General features: G+C 39.3%; 1 protein-coding gene across 2 annotated transcripts; it reads left to right on the top strand.

The window, feature by feature from the left end:
- Positions 1–5,035: 5,035 nt before the first annotated feature.
- On the top strand, positions 5,036–24,780 carry N6AMT1 (N-6 adenine-specific DNA methyltransferase 1). 2 transcript variants are annotated; one of them, XM_053903172.1, is made up of 7 exons: positions 5,036–5,208; positions 7,158–7,244; positions 8,966–9,056; positions 13,032–13,115; positions 15,920–16,061; positions 17,116–17,236; positions 24,620–24,780. In XM_053903172.1, exons 1-6 carry the CDS (start codon positions 5,075–5,077, stop codon positions 17,232–17,234), a joined length of 657 nt encoding a protein of 218 aa, XP_053759147.1. In that variant the 5' UTR covers positions 5,036–5,074; the 3' UTR covers positions 17,235–17,236; positions 24,620–24,780. The 2 variants fall into 2 exon arrangements, with proteins under 2 accessions (XP_053759147.1, XP_019323345.1); XM_019467800.2 differs by lacking the exon at positions 24,620–24,780 and having other exon boundaries at positions 17,116–20,587.
- The last annotated feature ends 1,003 nt before the right edge of the window (positions 24,781–25,783 follow it).

The raw sequence follows: 25,783 nt of genomic DNA, 5'->3' as shown, positions 1-25,783 counted from the left end.
ATGCCATGAATCCTCATGTATCAGTGAGGGTTTTATTGCATACAAAATCCACTCCAGTTTGGTTAAGCTAAAAGGAATTTATTACAGGATATCTAATGGGTATCATAGTCATGGGAGGTCTGAAGAAGATCAGCTCTCGGCTGAGCTTCAGGGAATACCTCTTAAAGCCACGTTATAGAACTGAGCTTGTGGCCCTGCCAGAAGCAACTGGCTGCTGCAGCTGTTGGCTCCAGACCCAGGCCACCTATGACACCATCCACGGCATCAAAATAAAGAAGCTATGCCCTGCCTCTCACCTATGAAGCTAGAGCTTTGAGAGCCCTGCCACAGTCATTGCAGGAAAATCAAGCTCCTCTACAACCTGTCTTGCCAGTTGAAATAACAGAGGCAACAGAAGTCAACCTCTACCTCAGCGTGTTGCCTGTGTGCCTTCTAAAACTCATGCAATGCTTAAAACCCAGTTGGTTAAGTGTCCGGCTCTTGACTTTGGCCCAGGTCATGATCTCACAGTTCATAGGTTCGAGCCCCGTGTTGGACTCTCTGATGTCCAAAGAGCCTGCTTCAGTTCTTCTGTCTCCCTCTCTCTCTGCCCCTCACCCACTAGTGCATGCATGCATTCTCTCTCTCTCTCTCAATCTCTCTCTCTCAAAATAAATAAATAAAATCTAAAACTCCTACGTTGTAAATGATTAGTGGGACTTAAATCACATCCAAAACTAGAGCTTCAAGGAAATCTAAAAAATGTAGTTCTGAAGGTTCCGGCCTCAGTATTTCAGGAAGGCATACTAAAAGAAAGATGGAAAGGATATTCAGTGAGGTGATATAGTGTCCCATCTATCTTGAAAAGAGAGTACAAGGCATGTGATTGTCAAAGGAAAGCTGGGAGGGATTCCAGAAGAACTCCACGTGTAGAGGCTGTGGACGCAAGTTATTGGAAGGAATGCTGGAGTAACTACCAGGGTGGCTGATTTCATCAACCCACAACCAGAGCAGGGACTGGAGCACTAGGTGTGAATGTTGGGCTGGGCCAAGCTCCGGAGGAGGGGGGAGCTCCAGTTTCCAAAGAGAAGCCACTGTATAGCACTATCTGGCAGCTAAACGTGCCCTCTTCTACAATCCCTGTGGCTGGCTGTGGTGCACATACCACCTTCACGCGTAGGCTAACCCAATCTCAACTACAAAGATGGGCACGCAACCAGAAAGTAAACATCTAAAGTAAGCAAATACCATGAAAGAGTAACATGCAAGCTAAGGAACAAAGGAAAGGTCACCAGATTAGAATTTATACAGCAAACACATGGAAACTTTGAAAAGAGTATAACTGAAAACCTCAGAGGGAGGAGAACCGATGCTGCATTCATAAAACAAAAGATTAATTGTAAGAAATTAGAGGGGCGCCTGGGTGGCTCAGCCGGTTGAGCATCCGACTCTTGATCTTAGCTCAGGTCTTGATCTCAGGGTCATGAGTTCAAGCCCTGTGTTGGGCTCTGCACAGGATGTGAAGCCTACTTAAAACAAAACAAAACAAAACCCATATTAGAAAAAAAATGCTTACCAAATAAAAATCTCAATAGATAAGCCAAAAAGCACAATATATTCAACTGAAGAGAGGATATGCTAGTTGGAAGCCTGAATTTCTCTCAAAATGGCAGAATGGTATAATGGGTACTGTGGTGCACTACCCAGATTCCCCCTGGGGGCCAAGGCACCAGTGCTGCCACCTGTTGGCTGCTGGCAGCTCACAGGCAAGTCTCTCTCCAGGAATTGCCCTTGGGAAAGAGAGCTACTTTGCCCAGGGTTATGTCCTTAAGAATTTTGAGTCATTCCCAAAGTCCAGTAAACTTTTCTTTTTTAAAAAAGTGTTTATTTATTTTGAGAGAGAGACAGCACTCACGAACTGGGCAGGGGCAGAAAGAGAGGGAGAGGGAGAATCCCAAGCAGGCTCCAAGCTGTCAGCTCAGAGCCCAATGTGGGGCTCAAATCCATGAACTGTGAGATCATGACCTGAGCTGAAGTCGGACACTCAACAGACTGAGCGCCCAGGTGCCCCTCAACATCTTTAAATGTATCGGGATGGGGTAGAGGGCAGACAGGGGGTAAACAATTAGAAAAACCTATGCAAATGACAGCATAGCTACTACTAGGTGTTGTGGGTTAAGTCACATTCCTCAAAAAGATATGCTGAAATCCTAAACTCTCCCCCACCCTGCCCCTATATACATATATGTGTCTTATTTGCAAGTAGCGTCTTTGCAGACATAATCAAGTTAAAATGAGGCGGGTCCTAAAGCCAATGACTGGTGTCTCTTATAAAGAAAGAGGCTTGGAGACAGACAGACATACAATAAAAAAGTCTACTTGAAGACCAGGGCAAAAATGCCTCAAGCCACGAAATGCCAAGGATTACTGCCAACCACCCGAAGATAGAAGAGGCAAGGAAGGATTCTTCCCTAGAGGCTTCATAGGGAGTACGGCCCTCCCACCACCATGATTTCAGACTTCTGTCCTCCAGAAGTGAGAGAATAAATTTCTGTTGTTTTAAGCCATCCAGTTTGTGGTCATTTGTTATGGCAGACCACAGAGATTCATATACCAGATGATTATTAGCCTTAAGGAAAGCAAAAAGTTGCGCAAGGACAAAAGTAACTGGTGTCATACAGATATCAGTTCCAGGGAGCATTTCTGTTCCAGGGAGCATTTCTACAGACAGAATAATGTAAAAACAAACAAACAAATAAATAAATCATGATATACACTTATTGGGCAGATAGGGAGAGGGGACCTGGCTGGCAATTACATTTGTTTACTAGAGGCAGGAGAATCAAATGTTTGCCTTCTATCACGCAAACTTTACCTTCTATCATGGGAACAGATAATGCAAAAATTGAGAAATGAAGTAATATCATTATAAGCTTGGTATGCAGAGACGTGGATAAATAGCCAAAGAAAGAGCTAAAAGTTGAAAATGGTCACCACTGGAGCAAGACACGTGAGAAACTGGATACTGGTGTACGAGAGTGGACTGGTTTTTGTAAGAAATCATGGCGAATTATTTGGCCTATTAAATTATGCATGTATCAACTTTGACGAAAATAAAAACAAAATTAAGAAGGAAAAATAAGCAAAAATGAATAGACAATTCACAAAGAAACTCAAATGAACAGCATATAGAACACATGCCTAAACTTAATTAGCAATTAGACCATTTCCATTTAAAATAAATAAATAAGTAAGTCTAACAATATTAAATCAAATACTAAATCTGCCACCAACTAAGCACAATTAGTTTGGAGAGAAACCTGGAAACTTGAAAATGTTTAGTAAAATTGACAATGTGTATACAACACGATTGATCCACTCTGGCTTCAATCCTAGGAAACTTTCGTACAGGCCCAGAAAAAAACCATGTTTGACAAAGTTAATTACAGTGTTGTTTATAATAGTGAAAATCTGGGAAGGATTAAATGTTTACCAATAGATATTTATCCATTCCAGATAGGATATTTATATTTTCATGTAATACTCTCTCTGGCAATTAAAAGGAACAAACTAACTTTATATATATGAAAACATAGAGTGAAAATTTTGAGTGAAAAAAAATGTGAAGAACCATATGTCCAACCCATTACCAGTGAAACAAATCTGGTAACACACAAACCATATGCTGCTCATGATTATCTGAATGTAAAAGCATAAAAACATTGACTAGAGACATACTTGCTAAATTCATGAGAGCAGTTAAGTTGGAGGAAGGGTTACAAAATGGAACTGAAGGCGAACATCCACTTCAGCTGTAATATTTTAGTTCTTATATTTAAAAACTCTTTTGGGGCGCCTAGGTGGCTCAGTCAGTTAAGCATCGGACTTCGGCTCAGGTCATGAGCTCACAGTTCCTGAGTTCGAGCGCCACGTCAGGCTCCCTAGTCAGCGTGGAGCCCAATTGGGATTCTGTCTTCTTCTCTCTGCCCATCTCCGTATCACACTCTCTCTCTCAAAAATAAATAAACATTAAAAAAACCAAAAACAAAAACAGTAACACTCTTAAAAACTCTTTTAAGGATGGGAAATCGGTTCTGCAGATTTTGATTTGCCAGTCTCCATAACCGTGTGAGCTAATTCCCTATAATAAATATTATATTTAACATACATATTAAATAATAACATATAGTATGATATAATATGTACTTAAAAAGGTAAAATAAAAACTTTTAAGGAAACATGAAAAAGTACTATTAATTGTAAATTCCAGGTGGTAGGTACTTAGGGTTTTAAAAATGTAAACTATATTTTTCTGTATATTTATTACTCAAATTTTAAAAACTAGATGTAAAAATGTTTCATTGGGAAATTTCAAAAATTGACTCAAAAAGAATGTAAATGCCTGAATAGCCTAATAACCTATAGAAGATGATCCAAAACATCAGAGAACCACCCACTAATAAAAACACTAAGCCCAGCCAATTTTATGGATGAGTTCTACCAAATGTTCCAGAAACAATGTCCTAACTCATCCCATGAGGATAGCATAATCAAAACAGAGCTAGATTATAAGCATTCCAAATTCAGCAGGGTATTAAAAGAAAAATTATCTTGCCTCAGTGAGGTTTATAAAAAGAGTGCATGTATGATTTAACATCAGGAAGGTCATTTTTATAATATACAACAGTAAAAAAATTAAATGAGAAAAAAACCTTAAGTGTTCAGTTAATGTAACAAAGGTAAAATTTAGTAACCATTATGTCTTTTTTTAATTCTTTGCAAACAAGGAACAGAAGAAAACTTCTAAATGTAGAAAAAAGAAAAAAACCACCCCCCTTAGTCAAAAACAATCGAGGATGCCCTGCATCAACTGCTAATCCATAAAATGAAACAAATTTAAATACTCGAAATAAGAAAGCAAATATCAGCAGGTGCAGATTACATAACTGTTCACTTACAAATTCCAAAAGCATTTACAGAGACTGCTAGAAAGAAGCCCCGATTTGCCTCTCCGCCTCCGAAGCCCCTCCCCCCACTGCCGAGCTTGCGCACGCGCAATTTTGGCGCATGCGCGTGGGACGGAGAGAGAAGCGGGATGGCGGCGCCGGGTCTCCCGACGCCGCTGCACGGACATGTGGGCCGGGGCGCCTTCAGCAATGTGTACGAGCCGGCGGAGGATACGTTCCTGCTGCTGGACGCGCTCGAGGCGGCAGCGGCCGAGCTCATGGGGTGCGAGGAGGGCGAGGGTCCCAGCGGGAGAGGGCTCGGGCGTCCTAGAGAGGCGGTAGCGAAGGAGGGCCAAGGAAAGGACCGACGCTGTCTGCCGGGAGAGGAGGCAGTGTCAGCCCACTTGGCGAACACTGAGACCAGAACGCCGTTATTAAGGATTTGCCTGTAGATACATGTAATGAGCGTGCCAGGGATCTGTCTACTTTTGCCGTTTGTTTTGGTCTCAGGAGCTCCATAGCTCCCTACCACGCTAGGATGGATCTTTTCCTTCCAGCTGTTAGTATGCAGAACACAAAGCCCTGGAGCGCAGCGATACTATAACACGTCCAAAAACCAACATTGCTTATTAATATTACATTTTTTAGTAAATGTTAAAAGCCGTGTGGCACTTAATTTACTCAATACACAGAAGCACCCTCGAGCAATGGAAGAGCACAAAAATGAAATGAAGTGAGATACTGGCTTGGGGAAGTATTTTTAAACCCATTGAAGAGCATGCTCTGTAGCAGTTGCCTGTTAGACTTGTGTGGCTACCGAACACCTGAAATGTGGCGAGTGCGACTGCAGAACTTAATTTTTCATTTAATTGTTGTAAATAGCTACATAGCTAGCAGCCTATAGAATTTTTCCCAGCACTTTATAAATGTTAAAATTGACTTGTTGAAGTGCCCCCATAAATTTTAAGTAACATTAAAAAATGAATACCTATATTGTAATTTTTTAAATGAAAGGTATTTGAGTAATTAGATTTATGTAAAGATCAAGACTTGAAATTGGTTTTCTCAAGATGAAACAGCTGTTAGGCTTTAAAGATTTATATTGTGTTTCTTTATCTGTCTTAAATCTGGTCAGATATAAAATGTCCCAACTCTTATTAAACTAGCTTTTCATTGTAAACGATGGAACTTTTGGATTTACTGGAATATAGAACGGAAAAGTACTGTTTTTATAACTTGTCTTTTAGTCTTAAGATATCCCAGAAAGATTTACAAGCACAAATTGCATTGCAAAGTATGCTGTGAAAGAAGTTGATTTTGTTATAAAGTGGGATTACTTCTAGTCTTGGAATTCTAATTGTTTATGAAACCATGATAGTTATTTTCAAATAAAAGCCGCCTGGTAAGATTCAACAGACCTTCCCACAGAATAATAAAGGTTTGTCAGATGATGTGGACGGTTCCAAAAGTTAGAAGCAGCTAGCATTTTTTGTTGGATACTTGAGGAGTTAGGTGCTAGAAAGTCTCCCTAAGTCTAATCAAACCCATTTCTGTGTTGGAGATAATTGGTGCTTTTGATGCATATATAAGATCATAGGCAGGGAAATAAATTCAGTTGAAGGATAAAATATAACAATTTATTCAAAAGCATTTTAAAGATTATTGTTAATATTCTAAAACCAGATACTCTGGTATTTTCCCAGTTCAGCATATAGCTGTGCAAATATGGAATTTCTTTGCTGCTCTAAATCTGTTAGTAGAAAGGGGGAACTTTTTTTTCCTAGGATATGCTGATCAATTTATGAATGTTAGGTACTTTTAAATGATGGAGAAAACCTCTTTCATAAATAAATATTGTAATAACACTGACCCTGTCATTTTAGGAAATACTAAACCAGAAGCTCCTTGTGGGAAGGGCTGATGTCTTTCATGTTAATATTTTCAATACTCAGTTTTATTCCACAGTTTTTATGTAATGTTTTGTAGAAATTAATTGAAAGCCATCTATGTTATGAACTCAAATTACACACCCCAATTTTGAGTTAAATAGTACTAAATATGCAGAAAGCAGTGTCAGAAATTAGCATGTTTATAATTTTTTTTTATATTTCCATATATTTGCAGACAACTGATGCTGGAGAAATATACATTAAAAGTAGGATGAGAGTAATTTTCTGTAATGTGTATTTTAATCTTACTACACTAATATTTATTTTATTTTGCTTTTTTTAGAGTGGAAATATGCCTTGAAGTAGGGTCAGGGTCTGGAGTGGTATCTGCATTCCTAGCCTCTATGATAGGTCCTCAGGCCTTGTACATGTAAGTGTAAGTATATCAAATTTATCCACATCCTCCGCTAAGAAATTCACTAGGGGTGTGACTACTTGAACGGAATCATTTTTGTAAATAAATAATATATATCTGAAAGGGTCTATTTAAGTGTAGTAAGGACTCATTGTAAATTATTCTTCCCTAAAAATTGTAACTGCATGTTCAAAACTATTCCATCATGCTACATAATTATAGAAGCAACAAAACAATTTTAGGTCATTTCTAAATTTGAATTTTTTTTTAGGTAAACAGTCTGATTACTGGAAAAAAATGAAAGCTACTTAAATTTTTAAAGAAAATTTGAGAGTATGGAAACTATAAAGAAGAAAATAAAAATTACTTCAAAATTTTATCATGGTCCAAATGTGTTTCCCTCTTTTTTTTCCTCATTTCCTATGTTCTTCATTTAATATTGTATCATGAATGTTTTTCAAAAATTCCTTTTAAATTTCATTTTGTGGGGGGTACCTGGGTGACTCAGTTAATTGAACATCCATCTCTTGATTTCAGCTCAGGTCCTGATCTCACGGTCATGGGATCGAGCCCCAAGTCAGGTTAAGCATGGAGCCTGCTTGGGATCCCCTCTCTCCCTCTCTCTCTGCCCCTGTGCTGCCTTCTCTCTCTCTCTCTCTCTCTCTCACTCACTCTCACGCTCTCTCAAAATAAATAGATAAACTTTTTTTTTTAATCTTAAGAAATATTTCGTTTTTGGTGGCTGCATAGTATTCATTGGATTCGTAATTTATTTATTTTTACATCGTCAATCTCGATGTTTTATTTTTTTTTTTTAATTTTTTTTTTTTAACGTTTATTTATTTTTGAGACAGAGAGAGACAGAGCATGAATGGGGGAGGGGCAGAGAGAGAGGGAGACACAGAACCGGAAGCAGGCTCCAGGCTCTGAGCCATCAGCCCAGAGCCCGACGCAGGGCTCGAACTCAAGGACGGTGAGATCGTGACCTGAGCTGAAGTCGGACGCTTAACCAACTGAGCCATCCAGGCGCCCCTCGATGTTTTATTTATTAAAGTTTATTTACTTATTTTGAGAGAGAGAAAGAGCAGGGGAGGGGCAGAGAGAGAGAGAGAGAGAGAGAGAGAATCTCAAGAGGATCCACACTACCAGTGCAGAGCCTGACACGGGGCTTGAACTCACGAACTATGAGATCATGACCTGAACCAGTATCAAGAATCAGACACTTGGGGCGCCTGGGTGGCTCAGTCGGTTGAGCGTCCGACTTCGGCTCAGGTCATGATCTCACGGTTCGTGGGTTCGAGCCCTGGGTCGGGCTCTGTGCTGACAGCTCAGAGCCTGGAGCCTGCTTCAGATTCTGTGTCTCCCTCTCTCTGTGTCCCATCCCCGCTCATGCTCTGTCTCTCTCTCCCTCAAGAATAAATAAAACATTAAAAAAAAAAAAAAAGAATCAGACACTTAACCAACTGAGCCACACAGACGCTCCTGGATTCATAACTTAATAAATTCCTTCAGATGTGTATGCATGTATATTTTTCTACTCTTGCACATTTATGTCAATATAACAACCTTTTTCATTAATATGACAAGTGTTTGTTCTTTTCATTCACCATTATTAAATCATTTTCATTTTTTTCTAAATTTGCTTTATGTAAAAGCAGTGGAACATTTTAAAATTTTTCAGTAATAGATGTACCTCCGGGATGTAAGATACAGTTTTCTTTCTTTTCTGTTTATAGGTGCACTGATATCAACCCTGAGGCAGCAGCTTGTACTCTGGAGACAGCACACTGTAACAAAGTCCACATTCAGCCAGTGATTACAGACTTGGTGAGCTGTTAATCCTTGTCTAATAATATTCATTTCCTTTTCAGATAATGTTAAGATGATTTAGGTCAAAGAAGCTTGAGTCATAATTAACTTCTAATCCACTAAATAGTATACCCCATCATTTTCAAAGTAAATTCTTGATTGATGCAGTCCATCTTGTCCACAGTTCAAAGGGAATTTCTACTGGTTTGTATGGATCAGTCATCTTTTGGATAGAAGTGACAGAGAATCCAGTACAAACTTAAGTAAAAAGAATGGGTGGCTTCAGGCACAGCTGGTTCCAGGAACTCAAATGATAAGACAGGCATCTTTTTCTTAGCTCTGACCTTCTCTCTCTATTGGTTCTATTTCTAGGTAGTCTTTAATTTCATGGTAACAGGATACTTGCGTGTCTGTATCTTATTCCTCAGCAAACAGCTTCTTCACCACCACCCACCCCCAACCCCCCTCATGGTAAGAAGCTCTTTCTATTCAGTTAGTCTGACAAAAGCCCCAGAATGAGTATTGCTTGGATCAACTTGGGTCATATGCCATCTCTCAATCTCTCACTATGACCAAGGAGGATTGAAATATGGAGATGACTGGTTTAGGCCCAGTGATTTGCATGGGATCACTGAGGTGGTTTTGCCCTTTAAAATTTTAACTTGTTTCTTTAATGTGTCCGTAATTAGTATTAAATATGTTTTTGATATAATAATAAAACTTTAGAGATACAAGAAATTCAGAATATCTTTTTTTTAAACAGAGGTAGAAACTGAGGTGAGATTCATTTTTTAAAGTCACATAACTAATAAAGTGATAAATCCAGAATTTAAAAAAAATGTTTTTTTTATTTTTTATTTTTATTTATTTATTTAAAAAAAATTTTTTTTAATGTTTTATTTATTTTTGAGACAGAGACAGAGCATGAATGGGGGAGGGTCAGAGAGAGAGGGAGACACAGAATCTGAAGCAGGCTCAGGCTCTGAGCTGTCAGCACAGAGCCCAACACGGGGCTTGAACTCACGGACTGTGAGATCATGACCTGAGCCGAAGTCGGATGCTTAACCAACTGAGCCACCCAGGCGCCCCAAAAGTGTTTTTTTTTAAGCTTTATTTATTTTTGAGAGAGAGAGAGAGAGCATGAGTCGGGGAAGAGCAGAGAGAGAGGGAGACAAAATCCGAAGCAGGCTCCAGGCTCTGGGCCGTCAGCACAGAGACTGATGCCTGGCTCAAACTCACAGACCGCGAGATCATGACCTGAGCTGAAGTTGGACGCTCAACCGACTGAGCCACCCAGGCACCCCGATAAATCCAGAATTTAAATCCAGATCTTGGGAATCTAAATGTAGGTGTCTCACAACTTTCAGGACATGGCTCGTGGTAGCCCATGCCAGAGTCAGCTCTTCATGCTGACGTGTGGCAAAGAAAGAAGAGGTGAGCGTGAACATAGGTATTATGGTCAATATACAAAACTCTACGTTTGTTTATATTCAGAACACTAGGCATAGATTATCACAATAAAATCATTGTTTTGGGTAACTAAGCTTACCTGTTTACAAAGTAATACTTTTGCTTTGTTTCTTTTTTTAATTTTAGAAGAAAGACTTTTTCAAATACATCGTATGCCTTTCCTTACATTCCTAAAACAAACTAAACATAACGACCTTTTACTGACTCAGGGCCGTTAATATGCACATCATTTATCATCCTGTGCTGTGATAAAGAGGCTTATTCAGGTGTTTCTGCCTTCACGCTGAGGGGCTATAGCCTGCAGAGATTTGAGTTCTTATTTCCTCTCCTCCTCATCTTCTCCTTTTACCTGCTTTATGCTGTCTTATTTTACTGCTACCTGTTAGTGGCATTTCCTCTGTCTCTTCATGTGCTCTGTGCTAGAATACCAAACAAGTGATTTAGTTAGACTTGTATTTAAACTAAGAGTTCAGGGGCTCTGAACAAGTACCTCTCATGAATAAATAGCACATGTTTTGCTATACGGATTTAAAACTTCTTGTCAGAGGCCTCTTTGCTTACTTCCCAGTTCTTGGATCTGTTCTAATGCTCTGAGACCACACGAAAGCTGAATATGAGTGGGTGAGGGATGCCTGTGATTAGACTTTATATCAGTGATTTTCTCATTTAAATCCATTTTCTTTTAAACCACATTATTTTCCATGTTGTTTCCTTTATTTAAATCCATCAGTTTTTTCCTCCATTTAAAATCCAGTACTGCAATGGTTATTAGTATATAGTACCTCAGGGCCATTGTAAACAATTGCAAAGCAAATTCTTTTCTAGTTTCCTTACTGAACATTTCTGGAAAATTACCTTCCGGACTTCTTTTTACAATGTGAGAAGCTTAATTTCTTTATGGAATTGAAAATAAAGCTCTCAGCTGTTTCAGCTGTATTTCCTCACTCTCCAGTGTTGCTCCTAAAGGGAACAGCAGATTAACCTTAGTCATCTTCTACCTGCAGACAAGGATGCATCTTCATTACTTTCCTCAAAAACGGCACTTTTCTCTTTTGAAAAGAATGGAGAAAAAAAAGTTACCTTACAACATCTCCTCAAAGACACTGTTCCAGTGTTCTCTTTGAACTACATAGTTAACAGGCTTAAAAATGATAAAAGTAGTATTTCTTTTAGAAACAGGGTAAAATGGAAGCTCTAAGGCAGTGTTTCATAATGTATGTAAATAATAGGCCAGTGATGTGCCCAACATTAGAAGGTATGGCTGAGTTTTAAATAACTTTGAATCATATAATGTCAAAGCTGTTTCCTCTTTAATTCTCTTTCAGCCATTGTGATTACATCCAGGAGAAGGTCTCAGTTTGTTGTTGTTATTTAACACCTTCTAAACACTTACAGATGTCTCTCTAATAGAGACAGATGGCTTGGGTCACTCTCAGCCTGGCAACAGTAATGATTAACTATAACTTTTTTTTTTAACTCTTATCTCATTTATCCTTGTAGTCATTTCTATTTCCAGAAAGTAATAGTGATTTCCCTTTACAGCAAATTTATTTAACAACAAAAAAAAGCCCATTTAAAGAAAAATAGTAAAAAGTGGTAAGTGCGTGTGCATAAATGGGGAACTTGCAAGAATGTTAATAAGAGAGCTAACACTTTGGACACTGCCGTGAAGTACCTCAGCTATTCCATCTCAAGAAACAACCTCAGAAGTCATGGGTGAGAGTCTGTACAAAGTGATAATTGAAGTAAATGGCTTTAGAGGTGAGAACCCACCCAGATACCGTGTTTTCACTTTACTGTGCCTGTGAAGGTGCAGGGTGACATGACCAGACACGATTTTTTTAAATACTTACTTAATTCAATCATCAGAGGAGTCAAAGGAAGAAGACTTTAAATCACATCTTACCCTGAAAAATACCCTAAAAAGACATTTTTATTTAAAAAAAAAAAAAAGACATTTTTATTGTGGTTTCACAGAAAATTGGAACCCAGTTTAAAGATTTACAAAATGCCAAACAATTAATGTTTTCAGTGTCTCTTCCACTCTTTTCAGTCCTTTCTTTGGTCTCTAATTGTTCCAGCCAATACATTTATGAGTCATTAAAGAAGTAGAAAGTAAATATATATATATATATAATACATTACACCTCGATGATAGAAAATGTTTAAGTTACAGCTATAGCCTTAAAGTGTGTGCATATCTATGTAGAACATAGGAGTGCTCGCTTTCTTATTTAATCTTGTAAAAGTGAACCAGTGTGTAAGCATTAGCTGTTGAAAAACAGAGGCTTTCTTGAACATTTTCTGTTCATTCTGATAGTTTAATTTCATATTTTTAGGTAAATGCGTATAATCTTTATATGCATGAATGAAAATGTAAAAATATTAATCTCTATCTCTGTCTACATTTTTGGCCCTCTCACACATTTTTCTCTACATGGGAGGAGAGTATTTTTAAAGATATATTTATTTATCTGTTTTAATTCCGAGTCCAGCTTAAAATTCTGACTATTGAACATTTAGGTCAAAGGCTTGCTACCAAGATTGAAGGAAAAAGTTGATCTTCTGGTGTTTAATCCCCCCTATGTAGTGACTCCACCTGAAGAGGTAAGACATGGAACAAATAATTATTAATGTTTTCAGCTATTTTCTTTATAAAATCAAATGAACTTCATTATGACATTAGTCAACTGCTGATTAACACAGACTGCTCTGATATTACTCACAATTGTCAATAATTGAGTATGTCGGGAGACGTAGGAAAGGAATCTAAAACTAATGAAATATAGTGACCCATATTCATCCTTAAAATTCCCATTGAAATCAGGCCGTGTGTTTAAATTTGCTCGTGTGTGTCTTTTATCACAAATGGCAAATTTGCAAAAGAGCATTTCTAATCATCCTTAAATTCATATAGTAATTATTTCTGAAAGTCTCAGTTTTCCTCCTTTCACAGGTGGTGGGGGAGGATTCTTATTTCAGGTAGGGAAAAGAAATCATCTTGGAACAGATGATTTGGAAAATCTTCAATAATGAAGAGGTAAATCAACCATTTCCCAATTTAAAGAGAGAATGGTCAAGGCAGACAAAGTTTAGTAATGGACTAAGGCTAGCTTAACTAAATCATGGTCTACAAATTTCTGGCAAGACTGTGAATGCAGAGGAGATTCTGGAAACATGGGGATGCAAACAGGCTTCCTTTCTTCCACATTCCCATGACTGAGCTATGTACTTGCTTCTCCTGAGCCTTACAGCTGCTGGGACATACAGATAATTGAGTGTAGACAGCACCTTGGGCTATTTTGCAGTCCCAACAGAGAGAGCTAGCGTCAGCATTCCCATGAGCTGAGCTATTAGCTGGGGAGCAGAATCACAGTGCAGCACAATGAAGATCTCCTGGAGCCTAAAAACATATTTTACAAAATAAGACCTTAGGAAAGGAATTAAAAGAGAATATGGTCTCCGTGAAGACCTGAATTAGTGTTCTGGAAACCAGATGAAAGATTTCAGTGCATAGAGCATGAAGATAAAAAGAAGGAAATCATGAAAGTAAAAGATAAGAGACTTAGAGGTTAGATCCAGGAGATATAAAAATAATAGTTAAGTTTGTGTCTATAAAAAATTTTGGCTGTGCTTAATAGTATACCTAGAGACACGAGGTTAGGAACCTCTGGCTTGTACCTGTGAGCTCTGAAGGAACAGGAGCAGGTCTGGCAAGGCTCAGGTAGCAGGCAAACAGCAGACCACCAAACATGACTCCTCCTTGTAAAGGTGGAAACCCTCCCTTTGTGGCCTTAAGAATGTGCCTGGTGCCAGGAGACCTTCCTGTAGGAGCATTTCTAACGCAAGCAGATACACCTGGCTGAGCATCCCTGGGGAGGCGTATGAACAGGGTCTAGCACAGAGAGATCCTGGTCCATTCTGGAAGAGAATGACAGGAGACAGGCTTGGCACAACCTGTCATTCACCATGCACTCTGTCCACAGACCACTTTACCTGATAAAACGTCCAGGGAATGGGCTCCACCAAAATAAAGGGGTAAACCAAGGAAGAGGAACACACGAGCCCCAGAAAAAGAGGTGATTCTAGGAATGCCAGGAAGGGGACATCTCCAGGAGGAAGGAACTGATAAGTTTCCCAATATGATTAACTTTGTGGAAATTGTATTGAGAAGTGTATGGTAGATATGGGAATAATTTAAATTAGATACAAAAAAAAGTAAGTAAATGAACACTTTGGCTGCCCATCAATAGCTACATTAAGATATGCTAACTTTTCCATTATAAAATTGTAGACAGCCATTAAAAGAGTAAATTAGAACCATACCTGATCACATGAAGAGCTCTCCATAAAGTGTTGATAATTGACAAAAGCAAGATATGGTGCAAGAATGTAGAACATAATCCTGTCTTTGTAAAACGTGGACAAAAAAGAAAAACGTGTGTATATAAGATGAGGGAGGAACAGACCAGCAAAACAGTAAAAGGGGAAAGTGCAGTTCTTTCTAAGGCAGGTATATGAACATATTTCCCTTATTTACAAAATAATATATGTATATAGTTAAAGGCATAAAGAAATTTATTTTAATGGAGAAACATGCCATTTTATATGAATAAAAGCAACAGGCATGATTTATACAATTAATTTAAACTATAGATATGGAAAGAAAATAATTGTTAGGGTTAAAATATTTTTTGAATTCTTTAGTTTTGAAACAATATACAATAAGAATCTAATGATTTTTAATACTGTATGAACTCTCACGGGTTTTGCTTCTACAATAGAATTAGATTGTTACAGGAAGAAAATGCTTTGGTGAGCCTTTATATATTAAATGGATTCCTTAAAAAAGGTCTATACAATTCATACTTTAATCTAGAAAAGAGCCAGATGCAGTGGGGCATTTTGAAACTAACTTCCTGCAAAGTAGATATTTTATAATATAGGATCTCTCTTTTAGTTTCTTCCTGATTGTTCTATATTAAGTATAAGAATTACCTATGTCTATCAACATAAGCATTGCAGAAATAGTAACAGCTATTACTAAGCACTTGATATGTACAGGGCCCTGTTTTCAAACTTTAAATATATTTCTTCAGTTATTCCTAAAAATGGAAAAAAATAATTGTTATAATTTTACTGTTGAAACTATTGTTTTCCTGGTTTTATAGATAAGGGAGGAAACTCATAAAAATTACAAATTTACATAAGATCACATGGCTAGGAAACGGTGGGGCTCAGATTCAACTTTACTGCCTCCTGGACAGCAGTAAAATACAAAGTGTATACAGTACTTGTTTGGTAAATGTTACTTGTCAAAAAGATTCTGTTTGTGATTCTAAATGTAACTGTTTGTGATTCTAAATGATTCTAAATGAATAGATACAAAAGTCTTTTCTAAATGGTCACAGGTGGGAAGTCACGGAGTAGAGGCTGCTTGGGCCGGTGGCAGAAATGGTCGAGAAGTCATGGACAGGTTCTTCCCACTGGCTGCGGATCTTCTGTCACCAAGAGGATTATTCTATTTAGTTACCATTAAAGAAAATAATCCAGGTAATACAGACCAGTTTATCTTTTAACCACTGACTGTGCTGAAATCATAATTTAATCATGTTAAAGAGTATAATTTATAAAGTAACCTGAAATATTGTCAATATAATCACTGACAACAGCTCATACAAACATAACATTCATCTTGAAAGAAGAGAGAGATTTTTAAGACATAGTTTTTCTTGGTTTTAGAAAGTACTGTTGTTTTTTTTTTTTAAGGGGGGGGCGCATTTTTCCCTCAATTAATAAATTAATATTCAGACACAAAATCTGTAATTTCTTCTTTTAACACCTCATCCTGAATATTTTGAATTTTGTCTCCCCCTTGTAATCTTCATGCCCTTGACGAGTTGTGCTACGTAATGTTCAGTTCAGGTGAAGTTCCATCATGAAAGCTATCTCATGGTATGGATGTTGAGATCTTGGTTAGATTACTGTGTAACTAAACTGACCTGAGTCCTTCTTCTCTTTCTGTACACAAGTTTGATTTTTATCTTTACCTTATGTTCTCAGCCCCTTAAATCACATCATGATGACTAAGTTTTGTCTCAGGTTGTTTGTAGCTCCATTTTCTTAACTCAGTCTTTAGTATTATTTATTTACAAAAGGGAAGATGTTGCTTTTTTCAATGTGCCCAAAAGAGATAAGCTACTTCCTTCCACTGTGTACTGTCACTATACATTTGCCCACCTTCACTGACTTTTTTCATCCCAGAGGAAGCGTGTGAGGCCAAGATTGGAGCCAAGCAGCTGAACAAATCACTTGCTGTAATGACAAGTGTAGTTCATGTTTCTGTTGAGTTCGGAGTAGCTTCCACGGCAGGGCAGGGCCTTTCAGTCTGATTGAGACTCTCAGCGACGCCTTGAAAATACAGAGTGCTCCCATCTGACTCAAGTCCATTTTAATAGAAATTTACTTGGAATACATTGTTTTCGCAGATGAGGAGAACTTGCAAATCGTCTGTCTCTATCATCTTTATTAAACTGTTTAGTGATCATACCGTCTTCACCAGATGGTTTTAATTCGATTTTACCTTTTGTTTTAATTTTCATTTTAGAAGAAATTTTGAAAACAATGACAACAAAGGGTCTACAAGGGACTGTGGCACTTTCCAGGCAAGCAGGCCGAGAAGCCCTCTCAGTCCTGAAGTTCACCAAGTGCCGTGTATTGTGCTGAATGTGCGTATATTGATAATATAGATGATGTTGAATGTATGTATAAATATATGGAGAGAGAGAAGCGGAATATATTCAGCATGTTGTGAAACTGAAGTCATTTCTTGGTTAACAAGTATAGAATTGTCAGATAATATAGAAGAAGGTAGAAGGTAGAAGGATATAGCAGTCCCTTTTACCCAGGAATCAAGTCTATGGAAATTTTTGCATAAGTGCAAGTAAATGCGTATCCAAGATATATTATGTGTATTTTACATATAAAACCTGAATGTGAGTCACCTATCCAGCCACTAAACATGAGTTAGGTTTGTGTACACTGAACCTGAAGGGGTTCATAATGTACCATCAAGTGAAAAAGAGCAAATTACAAAACAGTATTATCCTGTATGTATAATTTTAAAAAACCAACAGAGAGGGCATGTCTATATGTCTATATAAGTAAGTCTCATGGGGAGCCTGGGTGGCTCAGCTGGTTGAGAGTCTGGTTCTTGATTTTGGCTCAGGTCATGATCCCAGCGTCGTGGGGTTGAGCCCCATGTTGAGTTCTCTGCTGAGCCTGGAGCCTGCTTGAGATTCTCTTGCCTCCCTCTACCCTTCCCCCCTGCTTACATGCTCTTTAAAAAAAAAAGAAGTCTCAGAAGGGAAATGGCAGGAAGGAACAGAGGGACTTTCACTCTTTTATGGGTTATTTGCACAACCCCAGTTACTTGTATAATTTTAAGAAGGTTTTCATTATTAAAAATTTTTTTAATTTACTTTCACTTGCTCATTGTCTCCATTCTATTTCTATTATTTAGAATGCCTCCAGCCTCCATGTTTCTCACTGGTCAGATTTTTCCTACCTTTTATGCTTTTGTCATATACTTCTATCTTCTTCTTGAATATATCTTGCAAACTGCTATACATTTTTTCTTAGATCAAGGAGAGTTGTATATAAACAAACTCACAGCTCTTAGGTTAATCACACTTTTAAAAGCTGACAAAGGGGTGCCTGGGTGGCTCAGCCAGATAAGCGCCCGACTTTGGCTCAGGTCATGATCTCATGGCCCGTGTGTCCGAGCCCCACGTCGGGCTCTGTGCTGACAGCTCAGAGCCTGGAGCCTGCTTCGGATTCTGTGTCTCTCTCTCTCTCTCTCTCTGCCCCTCCCCTGCTCAGGCTCTGCCTCTCAAAAATAAATAAAAACATGAAAACAAAATTTAAAAACTGACATGCATCTTTTAGGAAATGTCAAATTACCTTTACTAAGTTTAGGAACCTCTTCTTCCATAACTTCTATACCATTTAAAATAATATTTATCAAACTCAAAGAACAGGACTATAGGATCTGAGTGAGCAGAATCTAGAATTAATTTTTAATTCGGCTACGTTTAGTGTCACTTGGAGAAGCTTTTTAAGATTATAAATTCCTGAGCCCCACCACAGACCCGTGGAACCCTCTGCTGAGCAGACCCAAAACCTGTACCGTTTAAAATGTGCTTCCCCCTGTTACTTAAGGTAGCCCACCAAATTTTAGAACTACTGTTTTAAATAGCATTCTTATTTAATCCTTAGGACAATCCACAGAAGGAGTGAAATTACCTTTGATGTTCAGAAAGATTAAATAACTTGTTCAAAGGAGCTCAGTAGTGAAGGGTCAGGCCAGTATGGCAGCACTTAGACACAGGTCGGATTCCCAGATGCTTTCTTTCCATTTGCTTGTGCTGAAAGCAGCAAAGATGCCAAATTAGTATTTACTTAAATCTAATATCTGAAAATCTATTCTCCTTCCCGGAAATAGTGCCATCTGAAATCTTACAGCCAATCTCTTGTATCCCAGGGGGAAAAAAAAGGTTATGAAAAGCTTAGAACTTTATTGTGAGCTTGGGGAGTGGGGTCTTGAATATTTTCAGATAATGCTTGAAACACTTTAAAATTAGCATAGAGGACTTCTGTCAGCTTAAATTAGAAACATAGAAATAACTTCAAAAACTCCCAAAACCTCACTTGTATAGTTGTTATGGAGTAAATTGTGTCTCCCCAAAATTCATATGTTGACATTCTAGGCCCCAGTACTTCAGAATGTGACTGTGTTTGGAGACGGGGCCTTAAAGAGGTGATTATGGTTAAATGAGGCTGTTAAGATGGGCCCTGATCCAGTCTGGCTGGGGTTCCTACAAGAACAGGAAATCCGGACATGGAGACACCAGGGCGGGGGGTGGGGGCCGGTAGGGACATGGAGACACCGGGGCGGGCGGTGGTTGGTGCTTGGACACAGAACAAAACCCTACAAGATGCAGTGAGAAGGTAGCTGTCTGCAAGCCGAGGAGAAAGACTGCGGAAGAAACCCAACCTGCCGGTGCTTTGCTCTGGGACTTCCAGGCTCCAGAACTGTGAGAAAATACATTTCTCCTAGGGTCATGGTGACTAGGAGACTAATACAATAATTAAAGACAGGGAAATACCTGCATTTCTACAAACAAGAGAAAACAATACTAGTGTGAAAAGTGGATGCTACGTCCTGGTGGTCAGTAAGAACCATGGCCCTGAGCCTTCAGGAGGAGAGTTGCAAATCCAGCTCTTTTTGTGTCAAAAAGAGCTGTTAAATACAGGAAAAAAGAGGACCTGTAAAACCGCATCATTTGGCCCAAGGGAAGCAACAAAAAAAACTTAGTACCTTGAATGAAAAGAAAAACAGTAATAATCTATGAGAAATCAGACCCTGGGTCTGTGCTACCCTCTGCTGTAGGATTTAATTCATATCTATATGAGGCGGCAACATTAACGTGAAAAAGCTAACATTAAAATGATCTAAACTGTTGATCACGGAGAAGCTACAATCAATGAGAACAGAAGGAAAAATTAACAGAATTGGACACCTAAGGAATATAAACAGTGGAATTGCTACGTTCAGATTGTGGAATGTTTGACGTGTTTAAAGAGTTAACATAATCAAAGAAAAGCTCACAAGAAGATGCTGTTTGGAAAGAACAAATTGAAGTCAACTTTTAAAAATGAGAAATAGAGACATGGAAGTGCATTAGTGTTAATTTATACTCACCAAAAATACACAGTGTATTTTAAAACTGTTAATATTGCATTCCAAAATTTAGTTGTAGTTCTTTTTTTTTTTTCTTTTTCCTTCATACTTTCCCTCATTCCTTTTTCTGGGGAGAAAAAGGAATACAAATTGAGACAGGACTGAAAAAAGAGAAAAATTAGGACAGGACTGAAATGACTCAGGAGCAGATGAAGAGAAACATAGCCATGTTAGGAACCCTTATGAATAAATGTAAATCATCCTATGTGTAGTTGATTCATACGTGCACTAAAATTACTTTACATATAAAATAACACAATACATACCAATGTCTATATCCATCTGTTTTCATTTTTCTTTTTATGTAAACTTTGTATTGAGGTGGAACATACCTTATAGACTGTATAGTTTGATGGATTTTTATAAAGTCAACATCCATTTATACTACACCCAAATCAAGAAACAGAACATTACCAGCATTCCAGAAGCTACACCAGATTTCATTCCCAGTCATGAATGGGAGATTTCCCCAAGGGAAACCATTGTCTGGCTTTTTGTGTTAGTTTATTTCTGCATAGCTGACGACTGTAACTTTACTGGTGTTGGTGTTAAACAACACAAATGTATTGTCTCCCAGTATCTTTGGGTCAGGGCCGTGGGTATAGTGAGCTGGATTCGCTGCTTAGAATCTCTCCAGGCTGTAGTAAAGGTGTTGGTCCTGGCTATGATCTCATCCAGGGCTCAAGGTCCTTTTTCAGGTGGTTACAGGACTAAAGCTGCTGTTTTCTGGCTGTCAGCTAGGGACAATTCTCACCTACAGGCTTCTCTCAGATCTTTGTACCATAATCACCTCCACAGTTCACAAAATGGCTACTTGCTTCTTTATGGCCAGCAGTAGAATTTCTCTACCTTCAAAACTACATGAGGGCCTAGAGGCCCTTTTAAAGGGCTCACCTGGATAGGACGAGTTCACCCAATATAATCTTCCTTTTATTTTTTTAAAATTATTTTATGTTTATTTAATTTTGAGAAAGAGCATGGGGGGCAGTGGGTGGGTGCAGAGAGGGAGGCACAGAATCCAAAACAGGCTCCAGGCTCTGAGCTATCAGCACAGAGCCCGATGCGGAGCTCAAACTCATGAACTGTGAGATCACGATCTGAGCCGGAGTCGGACATTCAACTGACTGAGCCACCCAGGCACCCCCCTTTTATTTTTTTTATGTTTATTTTTAAGAGAGCAAGAGACAGAGCATGAGTGGAGGAAGGGCAGGGAGATAGGGAGACAGAGAATCTGAAGCAGGCTCCAGGCTCTGAGCTGTCAGCACAGAGCCGCACGCGGGGCTTAAACCCACGAACTGCAAGATCATGACCTGAGCTGAAGTCATATGCTTAACCGACTGAGCCACCCAGGCACTCCAATGTTCCTTTTAATTAATTAATTCAGACTCCACTGTTGAGGGACCTTAATTACAACTGCAAAAATTTTTTGCCATTGCCATTTAATGTAACGTAATGACAGGGGAGAAATCAAGTCGTATCCACAAGTCCTACCCACAGTCAGAGCGTGGGGATAACACAGTGCATGTACAGCAGTCGGAGTGAACCTTGCAGGCCATCTTAGAATTCTGTTACGTTCCTTATACTATAGATCAGGTCTTCCTCCTTTGAACTTATGTCCATGAGTCATGAATTCTTTCACTCAATAGTGTTTTTATGAGATTCTTCTGTGCAGTTGTCTATGGCAACGATTTGTTCATTTTCATTTTTTGTATATTCATCCTTATTATTTCTATCATATGACTATATCAAAATTTATCTATTCTACTGTTGAACATTTGGATTCCTTCTACTTTTTTTCTGTTGTGACCACATTTGTATCTTCCAGTGCACATGCGTTTGCATTTTCTGATAAATATATACCAACAAGTTTATCTTACCTTAAATAAGAACAGTTTTTCCAGAAGTTATTTTCTAAAAATGAGAAGCAGAATTCCTAAAATCAAAACCCACCATGGACAGGATAAATAGCTAAAAATAGAATTAGTGAACTGGAGAAAAATTCATATAGTGCCACCCACAGAGACCAAAGGAAAACATGAAGGAGCAATAATGATTATGAAGGATAGAATGAAAAGGTCTGGCAAAACAAGAGTCCCGAAAAGTATGTAAGAAAGGCAATATTTGGAAAGATCATGGGTAATATTTTTCCAGAATTGACTTTTAAAAAAGAAGATAGATTCTAGAAGCACAAACAAAAAGAAAATATGCTAGACATATAGCAGTGACATTTCAAAACATCAAAGGCAAAGAGCTCTTAAAAGGTAATCAAGGAGGGATGGATGCCTGGATAGCTCAGTTGGTAAAGTGTCCGATTTCGGCTTAGGTCATAATCTCGTGGTTCATGAGTTCGAGCCCTGCGTTGGGCTCTGTGCTGACAGCTCAGAGCCTGGAGACTGCTTCAGATTCTGTGTCTCCGTCTCTCCCTGCCCCTCCCCTGCTTGCATGCTGTTTCTCTCTCTCTGTTTCTCTCTCTCTCTTTCTCAAAAATAAAAAATTAACATTAAAAAAAAAAGGCTTTAATCAAAGGGAAGGTATAACTCACTCTCCAGCAGGGGCTGGCAAACGTTTTCATCACTAAGATATTAGAACACAGCCATGCCAGTTCACTTATGTGTTGGGTGGGGCTGCTTTGGCCTCTAGTGACAGAATTGAGTAGTTACAGCTTAGACCCCAGAAACCATATGGCCCACAAACCACAAAGTATTACTATTTGTCCCTTTAATATGTTTGCCAACATTGCTACAAAGAAACTATAAAGTAACAACAGATCTCTTGAACAGCCTCACAACAAATGAAAGCCGGAGGCTAGTGGGATAACATCCTCAAAGTGTTGGGACTAACAGTCTATCTATTTTGTTCCAACAAAACTTGCATAAATGAAGGTTTAGTTTTGTTGTTGCTGTTTTTTTGTTTTGTTTTTTTGAGAGAGTACACACAAGCGGGGGAGAGAGACTGAAGGAGAGAATCTCAAGCAGGCTGGTGCTGTCATCACAAAACCCAATGGGGGGTTGCGGGGGGGGGGGGGCTGGATCCCACGACTCTGGGGTCATGACCTGAACCAGAACTAAGAGTCAGACATTTAACTGACTGAGCCACCCAAGTGCCCCACAAATGAATGGTTTTTAAAAGTAATATTTAGAGATAAAAATGACAGAGTTTACCAACAAGAGATCTACAATAAAGAAACTTTTAAAAGACGTATTTCAGGAGAAAGGAAAAACATCCCAAAAGTCTCAAATGGAAGAATTACTGATGACAAATAAAATGGAAAATATGTATATAAATGCAAACAAACATTATATAAAATACTATTAATAATTATGGTGTGGTTTCTGTGGTTTGAAAATAATAACTAAAATACTGAAAACAGTTGCATATAAATTAACTAGGGCATTTGTTAAGGGTGAAAGTATTCTAAGTCCTCTTTGTATTATTGTTCAGGAGGTAAAGATATGACTTAATTTTGATATGCATGTGTGGTAGGCTCAATAATAGCCCCCAAGATATCCACGTTCTAATCCCTAGAGCCATGTGAATGTTACCTTATATGGCAAAAGGAACTTCACAGATATGATTAAGGATTTTGAGATGGGGAGATTACCCTAGATTATCCAGATGGGCCCTGAGTAGAATCACAAGTGTCTTATAAAAGACAAGAAGAGGGAGATTTTAAATCAAAAGAGGAGAGGGTATTATGATCATGCTGCTGACTTTGAAGAAGGAGCAAGGGACCACAAGCCAAGGAATGCAAGGAATGAGCTCTAGAAGCTAAAAAAGGCAAGGAAATGATTCTCCCCTAGAGCCTCCCAAGGGAGTCAGGCCCTGCTGACACTTTGGTCTTGGACCGGAGAAACCCATTTCAGACTTCTGGCCTCCAGAACTGTGAGAGAGTAAATATCTGTTGTTCTAAATCACTGAGGTTGTGGTAATTTGTTCCAGTAACCCTAGGAAACCAATACAGTATGGTCAGAGTTCAAGGGCAACTATGAAAATAGTAGAAACAGGAGAGGTAAGCAGCAAATTAGAAAGCAAAAAGCCTAATTAAAAAAAATAAGAAAAGGGGGCGAATCCAAAGGTAAAGTGATAGGGGGCGCCTGGCTGGCTCAGGCAGTACAGCATGCAACTCTTGATCTCAGGGTTGTGAGTTCGAGCCCCATCTTGGGTGCAGAGATTACTTGAAAATAAAATCTTTAAAGAAAAAAAAAAAAGATAAAGTGATATAATTTAGAATACCTCCATTATCCAAATAATGGAAGTAAGCTATGTAAATAGATATTATGATTGATTTTTTTTTTAATTTCAATTATAGTGATAATAAAAGACTTGAAGTGTAAGTACATTTTAAGACTGGAAATAGAGGGATGGAGGAAGATACATCAGACAAACCCACAAGGTGAGATAGCTACATTAATAGTTGACTGTACTGGGTTGACTAGTTCTCACCACCCCCCACCCCCGGCCCCACTCCCAATTCATGTCCAACCAGAACCTATCAGTGCGATCTTATTTGGAAAGAGGGTCTCTGCAGATGTAATCCAGTTAAGAGGACATTAAGGTAAGGAGGGGGCAACATGGTAGAGAAGTAGGGGGAATCCATGCTTCCTATGTTCTCAAACAAAGAAGTGTAGAAGCCAAAGGACTCTGAACACCAGAGTCTGGGAGGAAAAGAGACTGAATCTACTAGGAAGAAAATGGGAAAGCTGGAAAAAAGATAGGTGGGTAACTGCAAACTGGGGGAGATAAAAAAGGCTGCATGGGCACGGAGTGGAGGGACCCCCTTTGCAGAGAGACAGAGGGAAGAAGAGAAACAGTGGCTGGGAAAGTGCAGGACCCTATCTGGCCAGGAGAGAGGCCTCGGACTGAGGCTGAGGGGGATCCCATCTCTAACTGGGGGGCTTTCTTCGGACTGGGGCCGGCTCCCTGTTCGCGCCCCTGGGGAGGAGGGGAGCTGGGCCTGGGTGCGGTGGTAGGTCAGGGGCTCAGTCCGCAGCTGGAGAAAGCGGTTCCCTCCCTGGAGGACTGCGCCATAGCACAGAACTGCCTGCGTCTGCCACCCTGGGGGCTCGCGGGGGGCAGCGGCTCTGAGTCCACAGTAGGAGAAGTCGGTCCTCCCAGAAGTGTGGCGGCACAGACAAAGCCAGCCGGGGCCACACATCGCTGCACTGAGAGGCGCTTTCCCAGCGCCAGAGCGCACGGAGCGGGACTTTGAATCCCAGCCAAGTGCACGGTCAGGGGAGTTGGCCAAGCGAGAAGGACCGATCCGTCTGCGCCTGCCGCACAGTGCGGACGACTCAAACGGAGTCCACCGGGTGGGCTCCACGGAGAAGAGACTGGGGATCACCATTCCATTCCCCACCCCCACCCCCACCCCCCACCACGACCAAGGCGGGGCCTCAGGGATCACTCCCAGACCCACAGTAGAGGTGGGTTCAGAATACGCCAAACCCCGCCCCCTTGCACTGGGTAACTGCTT

This window comes from Panthera pardus, unplaced genomic scaffold, assembly GCF_024362965.1.
Source record: "Panthera pardus isolate Hobbes unplaced genomic scaffold, ASM2436296v1 HiC_scaffold_16, whole genome shotgun sequence".
Lineage (NCBI taxonomy): Eukaryota > Metazoa > Chordata > Mammalia > Carnivora > Felidae > Panthera > Panthera pardus.
This window is presented reverse-complemented; position numbering and strand designations above follow the sequence as displayed.